The sequence below is a fragment of the Pelodiscus sinensis genome, chromosome 5 (genome assembly GCF_049634645.1).
Source record: "Pelodiscus sinensis isolate JC-2024 chromosome 5, ASM4963464v1, whole genome shotgun sequence".
In the NCBI taxonomy this organism is placed as follows: domain Eukaryota; kingdom Metazoa; phylum Chordata; order Testudines; family Trionychidae; genus Pelodiscus; species Pelodiscus sinensis.
The window spans coordinates 31,880,043-31,899,052 of NC_134715.1; the positions used below are offsets into that span (position 1 = coordinate 31,880,043).

Consider the following 19,010-nt stretch of genomic DNA (forward strand, 5'->3'; position numbering starts at 1 on the left):
GCTCCCCCCGCCGCCTCCCGCCGAGTGCCGCGCGCCCGGCGCTCCCCCCGCAAGTGCCCATGCGCCATGTGCCCGGGGCCAGGCCAGCCCCGAGCACCTGGCAGGTGCATTGAAATGCCCCCGCGGGCACCGTGTTGGGGACCACTGCCTAAGAGTCTACCAAAACCCTCTTCTGGCTTTCTTGCCTTCAGCCTTCCCCCAGGAGCCACAATCAGTTTCTAGCACTCTTCATCTCCTGACTGTACCAATCTGCTCAGAGACACTGGCACTCTCCTTAAACTTTTTTTAATGTCTCCTTTCCTGCTTAATTAGCCAAGTAGGAAGGCATGACTCTGTTATGGGGGAGCTTTAGCTGCTTCACGTACATAGCCTGAGACAAGTGCTCTATCCAATTTTTTTATTTGCTCTCACAAGTCCTTCATTGACTTAGGAAAAGGCAGCTGGCAGTGAGTCCACTATGCCAGACTAATGACTGTGGTGGGAGGACTCCTACAAATGCCTGTGGCAGCCAGACAGCTAAGTACCACAAAAGGTTTTTTAGCAAACTTTTGTGATTTGGACCCATCCCAAGGTTGATTCTGATGCTTAACAAGTTTTTGCATCAGTATTGTCTGCTGCTACTGATGATGATATTGGCCTGGATTCAGCAAAGTAATTAAGTATGTGTTTAAGTGCATCTCTGTTCAGTAAGGAATGTAAGCCTCTACAATTATAATGAACGTGTTTCCATTTAAGTCAGTAAGATTTAAGCACATGCTGCAAATCAAGGCACACTTAAAAGCTTTGCTGAACTTGGGCCCTTATTGGTTTTGGAAATAAGATGTGTTTGTCATCCTATAGATGTGTGAAGATACTATCTCAAGTCTTCTGAAAAGAGAAACTACTGATGGCTAAGGAAAACATAGAAATTCTATAGTTTTAGAGTTCTGAAGGAGCAAGAAAGTCAAAGGGGTAGAACAATGCCATATATCATTATTCCTTTGAGATACAATGACGGGGTAAATAGAAACTCAAATATCAGTAGTGTGCCAATGGGATTTTTCATGTTATAATCACATATCATAGAGAGGGTATGTCTACACTACCCCGCTAGTTCGAACTAGCGGGGTAATGTAGGCATACCGCACTTGCAAATGAAGCCCGGGATTTGAATTTCCCGGGCTTCATTTGCATAAACTGGGCGCCGCCATTTTTAAATCCCTGCTCGTTCGAACCTCGTGCCGCGCGGCTACACGTAGCACAAACTAGGTAGTTCAGACTAGGCTTCCTAGTCCGAACTACCGTTACTCCTCATTCCACGAGCTTCATTTGCAAGTTCGGTATGCCTACATTACCCTCCTAGTTCGAACTAGGAGGGTAGTATAGACATACCCTAACTGAAACTTTTTAGTCTACTTTGCAACATTCCTAGATTAACTGGTCTAATGACTGCAAATGCCTAAAATACATGCAAGAATTATTTACACGTGCTGTATGGACCCAAAGGAATAGAATTCTTTTTACCAAAATCTATTCTGACAACTGCCACCCCCTGCCTCTGTAGAGGGGTTAAATGTAGTAAGTATTAAAGGATCAAAATCATTGAGCCATTAAAGCAGTAGTTAAATTGTTCTCCAGAGAGAGATCAGTCATTTACTTGTTGTTAAAGAGTCTTTGAATTGTGCATGGACTCCTGTACAGGAAAAGCTGTCTTTACATTTTGGTTGTCTTTTCAGTAATTCATACAGTTCGCTTGTTAGCAATTAGGTTTGAAAAGATGAGATGATTGCAGATTTTTCATGTGACTTTTCCTTATATATGAATGCTATTCGAAGAAATGTTAATGGTGTACCTATTTGTTTGTTCGGATTGGTGCTTTAGTTTTTAAAAAATTAGCTAATTTAACTAATTAACTAATTCTGTGACTTTTCCTTATAAGAAGCAAATGTCAGGATGAGTAAATAAGGTATCTATGCTCCTTGTGTGTATAGAGAACTGTCACCAAGTAAAGCAGTCTGATCACAGAAATAGTAATACAATTACTGAGTTATCTAAAATGGACACCTTATATGATAACCGGGCAAGTCACTTAACCACTCTGTAAAACCTATCTCAATGGAAAGGACTCCAGGAAAAAATGGTACTCTGTATATAGTTAGTTTGCATATGAGATCTGCATTCTCTTAATAAATCCTGGGAAAACACTCTTCATTGCTGATATCATTACTTCTCAGCCTTTTATAGAAGTGCCACTGTCACATCAATGAGCCTATTATACTGGAAGTGACAAGTCCTAGATCTGCCAATAACCAGCATATCAAAGGGTTTGATAATGTGCAGTGATAAAAAATGCCTTGGCATTTAGGCTCATATTCACAAAGCCATGTCATTGTTCAGTGGCGATGCCCTCTGGAGATCGTTACCCTTTGAGATCAGTGCAGAAGATTTTTCTGAATATAGAAGATAGAATCAAGTGACTGGGATTTTGCAGAAACTTCTGAAGGTTTTGCAGGTTTTGAAGTTTTTACATAAAAATATCTTCATTTGAAGTCACTTCATCAGATGCATGAAGTGAAAGAAAAAAAAACAGACAGGAGGGGTACAGAGATGTTAGCGTAACATCAGAGCTAATTCAATCCAGTTGGATTTGGATTAGGTGAGAATACGTAAAATGGAAAATTGCTTATTGTAATGAGTAATTCCCAGTTCTTCAGACCTAGTCTGATGGTGTCAGATTTTCCTATGAATTCCAGATGAGCTGTTTCACATTGCAGCCTGGTTTTGAATTTTTATTTGCCTTGAGATGGCAACTTTCAAGTCTGTAACTGTGTGTCCAGGGAGATTAAAATGTTCTCCCACTTTTTGTACATTACCATTCTTGATGTCTGATTTGTGTCCATTTATTCTGTTGCATAGAGACAGTCCAGTGTGTCCAATGTACATGGAAGAGAGACATTGATGGCACATGGTGGCATATATCTCATTATATAGATGTGCAGGTGAACAAGCCTTTGATGGTATGGATGATGTGATTAGGTCCTGTGATGGAGTCACTAGGGTAGATGTGTGGACAGAGTTGGCAATGGGGTTTGTTGCAGGAATTGGTTCCTGGATTCATGTTTCCCTTGTGGCATGTGTGGATGGGAGTCAGTGTGTGTTTCAGATTGGGGGGCTGTCTGCAAGCAAGGACTGGCCTGCCTCCCGAGGTCTGTGAGAGCAAAGGATTGTCTGCTGGGATAGGTTGTAGATCCCTGGTGGTGTGTTGGAGAATTTTTAGCTGGGGGCTGTAGGTAAAGGCTGTGGCCTGTTGCTTTCTTTAAGTCTTTCCAGTAGTAGGTGACTTCTGGGTACCTACTTGCTCTGCTAATCTGTTTCTTTGCTTCCCCAGGTGGGTATTATAATTTATATTCTTTATCATTCAAGGTCATATCCAACTAAGTGGATTCCATAAGATTGTAGCTGGTGTTTTAGCATTAACAGTTTAAATGTGAATTTTAAAAAATAGCTCTTTGAGATCTAAGATCTAAGAAAACTAATACTTGCACCATAAACGTGCACCATACTTCAGTTTTGAATTGTATGCACTTCCTCTTTTAGTTAACACACAGTATTTAAGGCACAAGAGTAGGTCACACAATAGGCCGTGGTTGCTATTCCCTGTACCTTCTCAAGCTTCCTTTGTGATTTTTGGACAAGACAGTTATTCTTTCTCATTAGTTCTCATTTTCGTTGATAGAAACACAGATCATAACTTTCAGGTAAATTGTGAGTGTTGCAAAGTGATCTGGAGGATGCCATATTTATTGTAACAGATTATGAATGTTCTTTTAAAAGCAGTTTGTGGAATGCAGTTCCCTGTGCTATTTTATTGTTAGAGATGTCATTAACTGTTGCACTATGTTGTAGTTGTACTCAAAAAGCTGTTTACTTTTGCAAATGTTATATATATATATCTTGTAAAAAGGGAATTTTTTACCCTTTTCCCTGTCATACAATTCCAACTTGATCCCTATAATGTTATATTTTACGATAAAAATAATTTAACATGGTAGACTGGATGGCTTTGGTAATTTAATGGGAAGTCTGTCACCTTTTACCTGACATTGAGCATAATTGTGTCTGTATTGTTGAATATAATGTAGGGATGTGAGTGAGTAGTCAACTAGTTGGTTCTAGTCAACTATTCGCATTTGCCTCCCCCTTGCTGCCTCTGTATCACTATATTGGGGGGGAGGGACCTTGGATAATTAATTGGGGAAAAAAAACCAGTCCAAACAATTAATGTAGAATTATACTTAAAAATGTAAGCTTTTAAATAATCATAATGATGGTTAGTGATGCAACACATGCCAAAAATGTCCATGATGGATAAGCTATTTGTTTTACAATGCTACTTTGTTAAACTTTGTACTCTTTTTCTTCAGTTGCTTTCCCCAATCCTGGGGAACCAGATACTGTGAGAACTGTTGCTTGACTGGCCAGCCCAGCTTTTTAGCTAGTACCCCTTTTTCATCACTGTACATCCTTCAAACCAAATTCAGTGTTAGTTCCTGCTCCTTTTCTCTCTGCTGAGGTCTTGATATAAATCCTCTTGATATAATACATTCTAAATGTGTCCCATCAACACATCTTCTTTTCCCCAAGTTCAGATGTGACCCTTTAAACTATTTACACACTGTGGTCTTTCCCCTATCTTTTTTTTTTCAAGGCTAAATATGTTCCATTCTTGAAGTTTTCTCTCGTGGTGGAGATCTTTGTATCTGTAGCTTTTCCCTTGCTGCTTGGATAAACATCATTTTGTCAAACTGTAAACCTAAATGTTAGCACTTCAAAAATTTGTATTTAGATGTGTAACAGACAAATCTAATACACCTATTCCAACATCAGGGCAGCTTTGACAATAGTTTACATCCACAACTAAGCATAAGAACTAAAGCAAGAGCAAGCAACCAAACTTTTTTTTCTATGGCTTTTTTTTTTTAGTAAAAACCACCTCACCCTTTCTAAGAAATTGCTCCTCAACCAACCATCTCCTCAGAATCTCCCCAAGCCCTGTCATTTATTAAAGACCTGGGTGGGGTGGCGTGAGGTGAGGTGCAAATTCCCAAGCCAAGTGGTGCCAATTGACAATTGTGAGGATCTTTTAAACCAGGAGTGGGCAAAGGGCCTCTGCGAGCTGGATCTGGCCCACCAAGCAGGTTGATTCAGCTCACAGAAGCCCTGCCACTCCCCCACCTCCAGGCCAATCTGGGCTAAGGACCAGGGAGTATGCAGTGTTTAGAGTCAACCCTAATGGTTGACGCTTAAGTCCCATGCACCTGAGGGCAGGGAGCGAGAGACTTTGTACTCTCCCCTGCACCTAGGCCAATCAGGACTCGGGGGTCAGGGAAGCGTGTGAAGTCTCCTCCCACTGTCAGGAGCATGGGCACCTAGAGGAAGCCGCCAGATGTTCAGAACAACTGGTGGTTCTTTTGTGGGGGGCAGCGGGGACAAAGACTTCATGTGATCCATCACCACCAGACCAATCAGGAGTCTGTGGGCAGGAAAGCAGGGAAGTGTCCTCACCCAACTCCTTCCACCCGAGACCCTGCCCCTTCCGGGGCAGCGCAGAGCCTTTTCAGAAATTTCTGAAGTGGCCCCCAGTAAAAAATTATTGCCAACCCCTGGTATTGACCAATAGTTGACCACCAAAAATTTTTGAATGGAGGGACAAGACCTGTATAGAAATCTTGGATAGAGTCTGCAAACTTGCAAGGATTCATGAACCACAGGTTGAAAATCATGGTTTTCTGGAAACAACCACCTTTTGTGTACCCCTTAAACATAGTCTGCAGACTCATAGGGTTCTGGTCATCATAGGTTGAAAACCACTGATAGAGAAATTTTCTCTTTCAAGCATTTTGCAGAGACAGCTGCTATATTACTCTTCATCCAGTGCCTGATTGGTTCAAGCCTCAGGCTGCAATGTAACTCTACAAATGCAAATTCCTATGCTACCTTTCCTCTCCACCCTGCTGTGTGTAAGAAAGATCGTCTGTTTTTTTAACACTAAAAGATGTGGAAAATGTACTGAAGTTTGCCGAAAGGAATTTAGAAGGAAATCTTTTTTTTCTTGGCATGAAATACAGTGGTAAAAAAGAATAGTTTTGATGGTATCCATCTGTTGCAGATTAAAATAAGTGGGAACCAGTGATGTAAATTGAGCTCCTATAGTGTGATGGAAAACAATGATGGTTGAAATAAATGGATCAATGTGATTAGTATTATTAAGTTGCACAAAAGCTGGCTTTGAGTATTGTGAGGCCTTCAGGAGAATGTGCTTCACATTCTTGCACCTAGAGGGGTGATGGGAGTACATGGAATATGTGTTTAATATAAGTCTGATATATCCCAGGAAAGCTTTATGTAGCAGTCCATTCTTCTGCATCACTATGATGCCACTAGTTTCCTCTTAGACTGGAAAAAAGTTACCACTTTAAAACATACTAGAAGATACTTTTATTTAGACTTTCTTGTCAAATTTCATTTTCCGTTTTGCCTTCAGGAAGTATAAAATAGCAACAATTTCTCTCAGTCTCTCTCTCTCTCTCTCTCCCCAAATCTCTGTTCATGATTATAATCAGACTGATTTAACCCTGCTGCTGTAACACTATTTTCTTCCCGTCTCTGCTGACAGCTGTATTAATTGCCAATTGACCTAACTTCAGGCTCACACATGTACATCATTGTGTTTGTGAGTGTTGGTTAGCCAATCTGAATTGTGTGCTCTAATTAAGGACAAATGGAGCAGGGCTGAAAGCATTTCATATTCCCTTGTGTTATTGGCAGTATACCTGTTTCACTTTAAATATGAACAAATGAGCAAAACAGCATAGGAGGGGAATAAAGGTTGCAATGTTATCTTGGCAATAGATATTTCACCTGAGTATTTCATCCCCTTTGGGTCTGTGACTCCAGGTTAGACAAACCTGAAGCATGTCAGTTTTTCTGGGAAACATGCTAGGGCTGTCTGCAGTACCACACTCTCACAATTCTTTTAAGAATTGTACTCTATTCATCTGTTCAAACTGATTTATTCATGTGCATCTCAGCTGCTTATGTCTGCAGGGGCGTTTTCTCTTTCAAATATTTTTGCTGGTGTCTGTCTGTCAGCCAGGCATGGTCAAATAAAAGAACCCAAATTTTATTTCCATTCTTATTGAGATAACAGAAGAAATGACTGCTTATGATCTGGCAAAATGTTAGTAAACTACCTTAGAGCCATCAGAGGTTCCTTATGAAATGTTTGTAAACTATCAGATATGGGCATGTATATAGAAAGAGAGATTATGTGATTGGCAGATTAGCGCAGTATAAGCAAACTCTGTATCTTTATCTACTCTGAATACTTCTAACTAGCAGGATTTTCAATCTTTTCATTCAAGTTAAAACGTTGCAATATTTTTCTCAGTCTGAGAAACTGATAGGTACATTGTGCCAATTTTGTATTGTTTAAGGCATGGGTTCCCAAATGGAGGGGGGGGGCGTGAGGCGACCCAGTCCCCCCTAATAATCCCCCTCCCCCCCAAGTTTTGCTGCTATTTTCGTTTTTTAGCCTTGGTCAGTTCCTCCTCCTCCTCCTCCTTTTTTTTTTTTTTTTTTGCTCAACAAGTTTTGCTGCTATTGGGGGGGGGGGCGTGAAGGTTTCTTAAAAATCAAAAAGGGGGCGTGATGCCGAAAAGTTTGGGAACCACTGGTTTAGGGTGTATATGAATCAGTGAAGTTAAAATGTGTGGACAGTTATCTTTGCACCATATTGTTACAGATACAGCATACAATGGGGATACCTTTGATTCTATCAAGTGCTGTAGTCTCCTTAAACCAGTAATTTAAGGTTTTTTTCCCCCTCTTCTTTTCACAGTCTGACAGCAATGCAAGCTTTCTTCGAGCTGCCAGAGCTGGCAATCTGGACAAAGTAGTGGAGTATCTTAAAGGTGGAATAGACATCAACACATGTAATCAGGTAAGAGACTTCACGGGCACCTGTTTATTATATGTTAGCATTGAATGCAACAGAGAAGGAACCTTAAAGCAAGTTGCAAATAGGAAAACTTTAAATGGTTTTAAGATCTTCACAGTCAAGTTCTGAGTCAGTTTGGGTTTCATTTTTAGCCCTGACCTTTGCCTCGAAGCGTCCACTTTTCCACAGCTGACTATGCCCATAGCATATATTTAACAGAACATCTCTATTGTAAGCAAACAGACTTTTCTGAGCATCTTATTCCTGGTAGTACCACAATTCAAACCATACTAAAAAGGTGCTTTCTAGCTAAATATATTGGCTTTGAGTATGAAAAATAAAAGTTGTTTTGAAATGTAACCCTGGATTCTCAGACATACCAACTGGGAAGGGTTTGTTCCTGGGCAGTTCATTCTCTTGGAGAAACATTTTACAGCAGGCCTACTGCTTTTTTCTTCCAGCTCACTCTTCTCCTGGCCTATCCACTGTGGCAGCAAAATGTAGAGAGTTTCAGCTTCCCAGCTTTAATATACACTTATGCAAGCTATCACCCCACTGATATTTGTCCTCTAGTAATCCCAGTCCTCCTCCTTACACTGCTACTCATGCACTCACTGTTTTTAGACAAATAAAAGGAACTGCTGATTTGCACATTACAAGCCGTGTTTAAGGCATGTCAGTCCTAGGATATTAGAGAGATAAGGTGGAAAGGGTGTTCAGGACCTAAAGAAAAGTTCTGTGTAAGCTCAGAAGTTTGACCCTCTCATCAGCTAAAGTAGAGATATTACCTCTCGGCCACCTTGTCACTTTTATTTTTCATGTTCCATTCTTCTCGCCAGTATTTGTTCTTTATCGTTTTTACTTCAGTGGCACCCTAATGACCCAACTGGAGATAATCACTTAACTGCACAAGGCATTGTACAAATATTAAATGCAAAGATAGTCCCTGCGCCAAAGTGCTTGCTTAGTAGCCCTGGGTGATTTACAGTGCTTTGCTGTTGTAGCTCACAGCCTGACATACTTAGGGCGCATCTATACTTATTTTGAGATAAGTAGTAGTATTTTGAAATAACAGTGCGATCATCTACACAGCCATTCTGTTACTTCAAAATAATTTTGAAATAACGGACGGCTTATTCTGAAATGTGTAAACCTCATTCTATGAGGAATAGCACCTATTCCAAAATAGCTATTTTGAAATAAGGCATGTGTAGACGTTCCGCTGCTGCTATTTCGAAATAGTCCCTCACCAGAGCCATTTTAAGTTATTTCTTCCCAGTGCCTCCTGGGGCTCTAAATCGAGATAGCACGTCTCCATTAGAGAAGCCTGCCTTGGACTAATTTTGAGACTTCTCTGCAGTGTAGATGTACTATTTTGAAATAAGCTATTCTGGAATAGTTTATTTCAAAATAAGTGTGCAGTGTAGATGTACCCTTACAGCCAGCCCACAAGTGTTCAGGTCCTACTCTGAGAGTCTATGCTGTGTAGCCAGTCCTGAGTAAGTAGTTCTAACTCCAGCAACCTGTATACTGCCCCACAGACCCATTCTGGCTTCCACCAACCCTGGTTACAGCCAACAAAGTGGACTAAACACACTCCCAAATTTCCCCAAAATCATGTGCTCTCTAAAGTCTGGCCCTTTTCTGAACAGCTCAGAGAAGTACTGAAGTTAGAGGATTTTTTTCCCTCTCAAGACAGAAAAGCTCATCACAACTTACATGCAAAAGTAAAAACATGCATCTAAAAATCCAAAACTGAATCTAGCAAGATACTCACTTTGTTCAAGATGGTTCCTCACCTATATTCAGTTTCCAGAGACGTTATCCCCTGTGGTCTAGTGTTGGGTGCCAAAGATGGCTTCTACCTTTTCTTATCTCTTCCGAAGTTCAATAACTTTGTTTCATGAGGCAGGATGGCCTCGTGCTGTTTTTCATTTCCAGTAGACTTCCCATCCCCCCACCTTTCTGATTTCTGAGTAAATACGGCATCCATTGTTTTGATTCTACCGTGCTGAATTCAGATAGGCGACAGGTAGGTATTTGCCTTCTCTCCTGTCTGACAGGGAACCTGTTTCCTGTTCTTTGGCCACATATTCTAAGGCATAATGTTAAATATCCATATAGTGGACAATAATAGCAATCACCACTGTGTGTCATTCGTTTTCAGAAAAGACCTCGCTCTGTATACTTTTATAATACAGTAACATTGTATACAATCAGTTGATTCAATTGCTTCTCACTGAAGGTTCAACCCCTCTGTCTTTATAGACCTTTAAATGATTGAAATGGATTCTTGTGAAGGTTACTTCTCAAAGTAAAGCTTATCCAAGCTGTAAGTAAGCTGATATGGAATCTGGTGGTAAAGAATGTTTCATATTCTTCTTTCCCACTTTTATCCCACGTAATAGCTTTGTTTACCAAAATGTAAAAATGGACTTTCGTTGTCTTTACTTGAAGAAGGGCTGAGCTGAGACTGGAATACACATTCTGTTGTTGAAGTCAGACCTGTTTACCAGCTCTTCTGACATGCCAGACTTGAACACATTTTAGTCATAATTCCAGTATGTCCATAACTCTTAACACACATTCTGTATGTACCTCATCCAAGAATATCAATGGTGATGTTAGTTTTCAAATAATACCTCACAAAGTATATTTTATACAAAGATTATTACAATATTTGTAGGATGTGAATACAGGGGTGGTTTAGGATCATACAGACTCTTCTAGAAAGGTAATTCCTGTTATCTATCCCAGTTTTCTAATGCATCTGTAATGATTGGCATGTACTGGTGATGACCTCCTTGGTTGCTAAAGAGAAGGAGGGTCCTTTGATCATATAATTCTCAAAATCTAACTTAGCATTTAAAAGAAGTTCAGAAAACATTTTTTTTTAAATTTTTATAGTCCGTGTGTGTCCCTCAAATAGTTCTATGTGGGTTCCAAAGCACTTCATAATTCCAGAGAAGTTTTAAATAGATTCAGATGAAGTAATAGGAGGTTTTACAATTATTGTTGCCACTCCTCCTAGAAGAACAGTTTCTGGAAATGTGGACATGATTGTCCTACAAGAAGAGAGATAATGCTTCAATTAGAAAACATACATGGGCACAGTGGGAAAAGTTCTAAAGGTTCCATGAAATACATAGATATCACATGTTTCTTTTTACTGTAGAAGCAGCAGGATCAGCCACCTCCTTCTTCCTGGCCATTAAATGTATCCCCCACAAAGCATCTAATTGCCATTGACCCAGAAGTCTGAGGATTCCCTGGCTATTTTTGTTGTGGTATCTGGCTGTAAGGAAACACTTAGTTGTTTATTTTTAGCTGAAAGGCTTAAGTGTGTCCAAACAGATTAAAATCTAGTAGCTCATAGTCACCTACAGTAAACAACAACCCTAATGGCACATGCGAATTAGTGCTGTTGCTGGTATTAAAGAGTCAAATGACTTGAACATGGTCACATTTGTTTTTTATTTTTTTTTACTTAATCTACAAAGAGTTGAAACAATAATTGTAAATATGAAGAATATGAGAGTGGTCCATTTATCAAGCTTTTGCTTGTTTTCCTGTCGGTGGATGGTTGTCTTTGCAAAATAAAAATGTTGTACAATAAAATTAGCACAATGTTGAGATCTAATTTGTTTCTCCTTGGATTACTACTCATCTTTTGAAAAGCTGTTACTACTACAAAGGGTGCCATTGTTATGCACAGCATCTAAAATGTGCTTTCCTACTATCACACACTGAAAACCATTTCCTTAGACTTTGGGTTGGGTTTTCCATCATTAAGCCTTTTCCATGAATCCACGTTGTATCAAATAGTGGTAGAAGACCCAATTTTGCGTACACTTACACACATACTTAACTTTTTGCAGGTGAGTAATGCAACTGAGTTAATGGGACCACTCTCATATGTCGTGCCCATCTTCAAAAAAGGGAAGAAGGACGATCCAGGGAACTATAGGCCGGTCAGTCTTACCTCGGTTCCTGGAAAAATCATGGAAGGGATCCTTAAGGAATCCATTTTGAGGCTCTTGGATGAGAGGAAAGTGATTAGGAATAGTCAGCATGGATTCACAAAGGGCAAGTCATGCCTGACTAATCTGATTAGCTTCTATGATGAGGTAACTGGCTCGGTGGACATGGGAAAGTCAGTGGATGTTATATACCTTGACTTTAGGAAGGCTTTTGATACGGTCTCCCACAATATTCTTGCCAGCAAGTTAAGGGAATGTGGATTGGATAAATGGACGGTAAGATGGATAGAAAGATGGCTAGAAGGCCGGGCCCAGCGGGTAGTGATCAACGGCTCGATGTCAGGATGGCGGTTGGTTTCTAGCAGAGTGTCCCAAGGTTCGGTTCTAGGACCGGTTTTGTTCAATATCTTTATTAATGACCTGGATGAGGGGATGGATTGCACCCTCAGCAAGTTTGCGGATGACACTAAGCTGGGGGGAGAGGTAGATACCCTTAAAGGCAAAGATAGGGTCTCATAGACTCATAGACTCATAGACTCATAGACTTTAAGGTCAGAAGGGACCATTATGATCATCTAGTCTGACCCCCTGCACAGTGCAGGCCACAGAATCTCGCCCACCCCTCTTAGAATAATCCTCTCACCTATGTCTCAGATATTGAAGCCTTCCAATACTTTGAAGGCCCCAACATGCAGAGAGTCCTTCAGCTGTGATCTGTGCCCAATGCTACAGAGGAAGGCGAAAAACCTCCAGGGCCTCTGCCAATCTACCCTGGAGGAAAATTCCTTCCTGACCCCAAATATGGCGATCAGCTAAACCCTGAGCATGTGGGCAAGACTCACCAGCCAGACACCCAGAAAGTTCCCTATAGCAACTCCTATCATCCCTCCATTGACCTATTTCCAACTGGAAATGAATGGTCAATTAGTTACCAAGATCATGTTATTTCATCCAACCATCCCCTTATCATAGAATCAGAACTGGAAGAGACCTCAGAAGGTCGTCAAGTCCAGCCCTCCGCTCTAGGCAGGACCAATCCCATCTAAATCAACCCGGCCAGGGCTTTGTCAAGCCGAGACTTAAACACCTCTAGGGATGGAGACTCCACTACTTCCCTAGGTAACCCATTCCAATGCTTCACTACCCTCCTAGTAAAATAGTTTTTCCTAATATCCAATCTGGACCTCTCCCACCACAACTTGAGACCATTGCTCCTTGTTCTGCCATCTGTCACTACTGAGAACAGCCTCTCTCCATCCTCTTTGGAACCTCCCTTCAGGAAGTTGAAGGCTGCTATCAAGTCCCCCCTCACTCTTCGCTTCTGCAGACTAAACAGACCCAAGTCCCTCAGCCTCTCCTCGTAGGTCATATGCTCCAGACCCCTAATCATTTTGGTTGCCCTCCGCTGGACCCTCTCCAATGCGTCCGCATCCTTTTTGTAGTGGGGGGCCCAGAACTGGACACAGTACTCCAGATGTGGCCTCACCAAAGCCGAATAAAGGGGAATAATGACATCTCTGGATCTGCTGGCAATGCTCCTCTTAATGCATCCTAATATGCCATTAGCTTTCTTGGCTACAAGGGCACACTGTTGACTCATATCTAGCTTCTCATCCACTGTAACCCCCAGGTCCTTTTCTGCAGAACTACTACTTAACTGGTTGGTCCCCAGCCTGTAACTATGCTTGGGATTCTTCCGTCCCAAGTGCAGGACTCTACACTTGTCTTTGTTGAATCTCATGAGATTTCTAGTGGCCCAATCCTCCAATTTGTCCAAGTCACTCTGGACCCTATCTCTGCCCTTAAGCGTATCTACCTCTCCCCCTAGCTTAGTGTCATCTGCAAACTTGCTGAGGGTGCAATCTATCCCCTCATCCAGGTCATTAATAAAGATATTGAACAAAACCGGTCCTAGAACCGAACCTTGGGGCACTCCACTAGAAACCGACCTCCATCCTGACATCGAACCGTTGATCACTACCCGCTGGGCCCGGCCTTCTAGCCATCTTTCTATCCATCTTACCGTCCATTTATCCAATCCGCATTCCCTTAACTTGCTGGCAAGAATATTGTGGGAGACCGTATCAAAAGCCTTGCTAAAGTCAAGGTATATAACATCCACTGACTTTCCCATGTCCACTGAGCCAGTTACCTCATCATAGAAGCTAATCAGATTGGTCAAGCACGACTTGCCCTTTGTGAATCCATGCTGACTATTCCTGATCACTTTCCTCTCATTCAAGTGTCTCAAAATGGACTCCTTTATGATCCCTTCCATGATTTTTCCAGGAACCGAGGTAAGACTGACCGGCCTATAGTTCCCTGGATCGTCCTTCTTCCCTTTTTTGAAGATGGGCACTACATTTGCCTTTTTCCAATCATCCGGGATTTCGCCCGATCTCCACGACTTTTCAAAGATAATGGCCAAAGGCTCCTCAATGACATTTGCCAACTCCTTCAGTACCCTTGGGTGCATTAAGTCTGGACCCATGGATTTGTGTACGTTTAGTTTTTCTAAATAGTTCCTAACCTGTTCTTTACCCACCAAGGGCTGTCCATCTTCTTCCCATCTTGCGTCGCTTAGCACAGAAGTCCAGGAGCCGACCTTGTCCGTGAATACAGAGGCAAAGAAAGCATTGAGTACTTCAGCTTTCCCCACATCCTCTGTCACTAGGTTACCTCCTTCATCCATTAGGGACTGCACACCCTCTCTGATCACCTTCTTCTTGTTGACATGCCTGTAGAAACCTTTCTTGTTATCCTTCACATCCTTAGCCAGTCGCAACTCCATTTGCGCTTTCGCCTTCCTGATAACCCCCCGGCATTCTCGAACTATACATTTAAGCTCCTCCCTAGTCATTTGTCCAAGTTTCCACTTTCTGTAAGCTTCCTTTTTGTGCTTAAGTACACCAAGGATTTCCCCTGTAAGCCAATCTGGTCTCCTACCAGGTTTGCCTCTCTTGCTACGTGTCGGGATGGTTTCTTTTTGTGCCTTCAATAAGGCTTCTTTAAAATACTGCCAGCTGTCCTGGACTCCTTTCCCCTTCATGTTAACATCCCAGGGGATTCTTTCCATCAGATCTCTGAGGGAGTCAAAATCTGCTTTTTTGAAGTCCAAGGTGTGTATTTTACTACTCTCTTTCCTTCCTTTGGTCAGGATCCTGAAATCTACCATCTCATGATCACTGCTTCCCAGGTTGTCACCCACCTCTACGTCCCCTATTAGTTCCTCCCTGTTTGTGAGGAGAAGGTCAAGCTGTGCACGGCCCCTGGTCGGATCCTTCAGCACTTGTACCAAGAAGTTATCCCCAACATTCTCCAAAAACTTCCTGGATTGCCTGTGTACTGCCGTATTGGTTTCCCAACAGATGTCAGGGTGATTAAAGTCCCCCATGAGAACCAGGGCCTGCGATCTGGAAGCTTCGCTCAGTTGTTCGAAGAAAGCCTCATCTACCTCATCCACCTGGTTCGGTGGCCTGTAGCAGACACCAACCACAACATCACTGCTGTTTGCTCCTTTAAACCTGACCCATAGACTTTCAACAAGTTTTTCTCCCTCTTTATACTGGAGTTCAGAGCAATCGTAGTGCTCTCTTACATATAGTGCAACTCCTCCTCCTTTTCTCCCCTGCCTATTCTTCCTGAACAATCTATACCCTTCCATGACAGCGCTCCAGTCATGCGAGTCATCCCACCAAGTCTCTGTTATCCCAATTAAATCATATTTCTTGGCCTGGGCCAGGGCCTCCAGTTCTTCCTGCTTGTTGCCCAGGCTTCTCGCATTAGTGTACAAACACTTCAGGTAACCAGTTGATTGCATTATCTTCTCCATTCGAAACTGGGGTCCTCCTTTCTCGCTCCTTGCTCTATGCATTTCTTCCCGGTATCTGACTTTCCCACTCCCCTCAGGGTTTTGGTCACCGTCCCCCGACGAACCTAGTTTAAAGCCCTCCTCACTAGGTTCGCAAGCCTGCCTGCGAAGATGCTCCTTCCTCTCTTCGTTAGGTGGATCCCATCTCTTCCTAACAATCCTTCCGCCCGGAACAGAGTCCAATGGTCAAAGAAACCAAAGCCCTCTCTGCGACACCACCTGCGCAACCACGCATTTACGTCCTCAATTCGACGATCCCTGCCCAGTCCTTTCCCTTCAACAGGGAGGATGGACGAGAACACCACTTGCGCTCCAAAGTCTTGGATCCTTCTTCCCAGTGCTACATAATCCGCAGCAACCCGCTCAAGGTCATTCTTGGCCGTATCATTCATTCCTACATGGAGAAGCAGGAAGGGGTAGTGATCTGAAGGTTTGATCAGCTTGCTAAGCCTCTCAGTGACATCCCGAATGCGAGCTCCCGGTAAGCAGCACACCTCTCGAGATTCCAGGTCCGGACGGCAGAGGGATGGCTCAGTCCCTCTTAGGAGGGAGTCCCCGACCACCACCACCCGTCGTTTCCTTTTGGGGGTGGTGGCCGTGGAACCCCCATCCCTAGGACTACGCATCCCATGCCTTTCAGTAGATGGTGCTCCCTTCTGGTTTCTACCTTGTGAGGTCCCTTCCAGAGCATTCAGCACTGCAGAGCCTGTGGAGAGAGCTTGAAAGCGATTGCTTACCTCTATAGCATCGGGGGAATCCCGTGCTGGCCTTTTTCCCCTTCTAGAAGTTACATGCTGCCAGTTCTCCTCTTGGTCGCGTACTGCCCTCACTGGCTCCTCTGCCTGCTGTGCTTGAAGGATCAATTGCTGCCTTCTATCGAGGAAGTCTTCATCCTCTCTGATCAAGCGTAAGGTCGACACTTGGGCCTCCAGTCCTCTAATTTTTTCTTCCAAAATCTCGACCAGCTTGCACTTGGTGCAGATGAAATCCGTTCTTTCTTCCGGGAGGAAGACAAACATGGCACACGCCGTGCAGGTAACAACAGCAGCAGACGCATCATCAACCATCGCTGCTGTCCTGGAGAATGGATTTAAAAAGAAAGACAAGAGAACCTCCCGCCCTTCCCTCTCCCCTTCAGAACTCCCTCTCAAAACTCCCTGTTAGCAATCACCTGTTCGCAAGCTCCTTGGTCGCTTGCCCACTGCCTTATAAAGCCCCTCCCCCTACCAAGGCTCAGCCAATCAGCAGAGTGGTCCAGAGTGACTTAGACAAATTGAAGGATTGGGCCACAAGAAATCTGATGAGGTTCAAGAAGGACAAGTGCAGAGTCCTGCACTTGGGACGGAAGAATCCCAATCATAGTTACAAATTGGGGACCAACCGGTTAAGTAGTAGTTCTGCAGAAAAGGACCTGGGGGTTACAGTGGATAAGAAGCTGGATATGAGTCAACAGTGTGCCCTTGTAGCCAAGAAGGCTAATGGCATATTAGGTTCCATTAAGAGGAGCATTGCCAGCAGATCCAGAGATGTCATTATTCTCCTTTATTCGGCTTTGGTGAGGCCACATCTGGAGTATTGTGTCCAGTTCTGGGCCCCCCACTACAAAAAGGATGTGGACGCATTGGAGAGGGTCCAGCAGAGGGCAACCAAAATGATTAGGGGGCTGGAGCATATGACTTATGAGGAGAGGCTGAGGGACTTGGGTCTGTTTAGTTTGCAGAAGCGTGAGGGGGGATTTGATAGCAGCCTTCAACTTCCTGAAGGGAGGTTCCAAGGAGGATGGAGAGAGGCTGTTCTCAGTAGTGACAGATGGCAGAACAAGGAGCAATGGTCTCAAGTTGTGGTGGGAGAGGTCCAGGTTGGATATTAGGAAAAACTATTTCACTAGGAGGGTGGTGAAGCACTGGAATGGATTACCTAGGGAAGTAGTGGAGTCTCCATCCCTAGAGGTGTTTAAGTCTCGGCTTGACAAAGCCCTGGCCGGTTTGATTTAGTTGGAATTGGTCCTGCCTAGAGCAGGGGGCTGGACTTGATGACCTTCTGAGGTCTCTTCTAGTTCTATGATTCTATGATTATGATTCTATGTATAATTAAGCATTAATTTAACATTTTGCAGGATTTGTGCTCTCTTGAGACCAATACTGCAAGCCTAGTACCTGTGGATTTCCCACTGAAGTTAGTGACAGTTCCATGTATTAAGAATTTGCAAGATTATCTAAGTTCCTGAGAACTTTAGTGCAACTTGGTCAAGATAACCATTGATTTTGTACAATGGCTATGAAGTTTGCTGGAAGGAAGTAAAAATGTGTAAAGCTGATGTTTTAGATTAAAAAATTGAGAAAAGGGGGGAAAGAAAAAACCAAAGAAAAATTTAGCAAGTACTTCAAACGGAAATTTCTTCCAGCTTTGTTTAGAATGATCAAAAGCAGCTGTCATGTATTGGCTGTAGCATTGGGCTCAATTTACGGCTGGCAGCATTCATACTCTGGTGAGTTCCCAGTGGCAGTGAATCTGCAGTAATCAGGAGTGCAGTCTTACAAATGGATGGGGCAGACTAGGAAAGGGTCAGGGCCAGGTTACTGCAGAGAGATTTTGATCCTCACAACTCCCAGCAAACCTATGTTGGCAGAAGTCCTTTGAACAATTGGATATCAAGAAAAGCTGTTCTTCTTGGTGAAAGACCAGAGAGGGGTGTTAGACGAGCTGCTGGTGAAGCCTCCTTTTGGTTCATCTGCCTTTGTGGCTGTAGATCGTACCCTCATAGACACACAGACCTGAATTAAGTGCGCTAATTGAATTAAAAGAAAAACTCTGATGTTATAAATGTGTTTTATATAACACAGCTACCATTAGGCATATGATCTCATATTGAATACAGAGACACACAAATATATTTTTAATATACAGGCAGTCCCCGAGTTACGCGGATCTGACTTACGTCGGATCCGCAGTTACGAACGGGGCCGTTCCTCTGCCTGGTCTCCTCTCCCTGGTCTCCCAGGGCTGTCCGCTGCCCACGCGCTCCGAGGCTTGGCTCTGCTTTGCCCCCCCCCCCCGTCCCCCTGGTCTGCAGACCAGGGGGACGGGGGGGGGGGAGGCAAGGCAGAGCCAAGCCGCGGAGCGCGCGATCAGCTGACAGCCCAGATGCGTCTGGACTGTCAGCTGGCCGGGCGCTCCGCGG

General features: G+C 43.2%; 1 protein-coding gene across 42 annotated transcripts in view; it reads left to right on the plus strand.

Annotated features, from left to right (window-relative positions):
- Window positions 1-19,010, plus strand: part of ANK2 (ankyrin 2) — a 602,743-nt gene that overhangs the window by 372,878 nt on the left and 210,855 nt on the right. For all 42 annotated transcript variants that reach the window (XM_075929766.1, XM_075929759.1, XM_075929765.1 and 39 more), the window contains one exon: window positions 7,880-7,981. In XM_075929766.1, coding sequence (XP_075785881.1) covers window positions 7,880-7,981 — 102 coding nt within the window. The remainder of the gene's footprint in view (window positions 1-7,879; window positions 7,982-19,010) is intronic.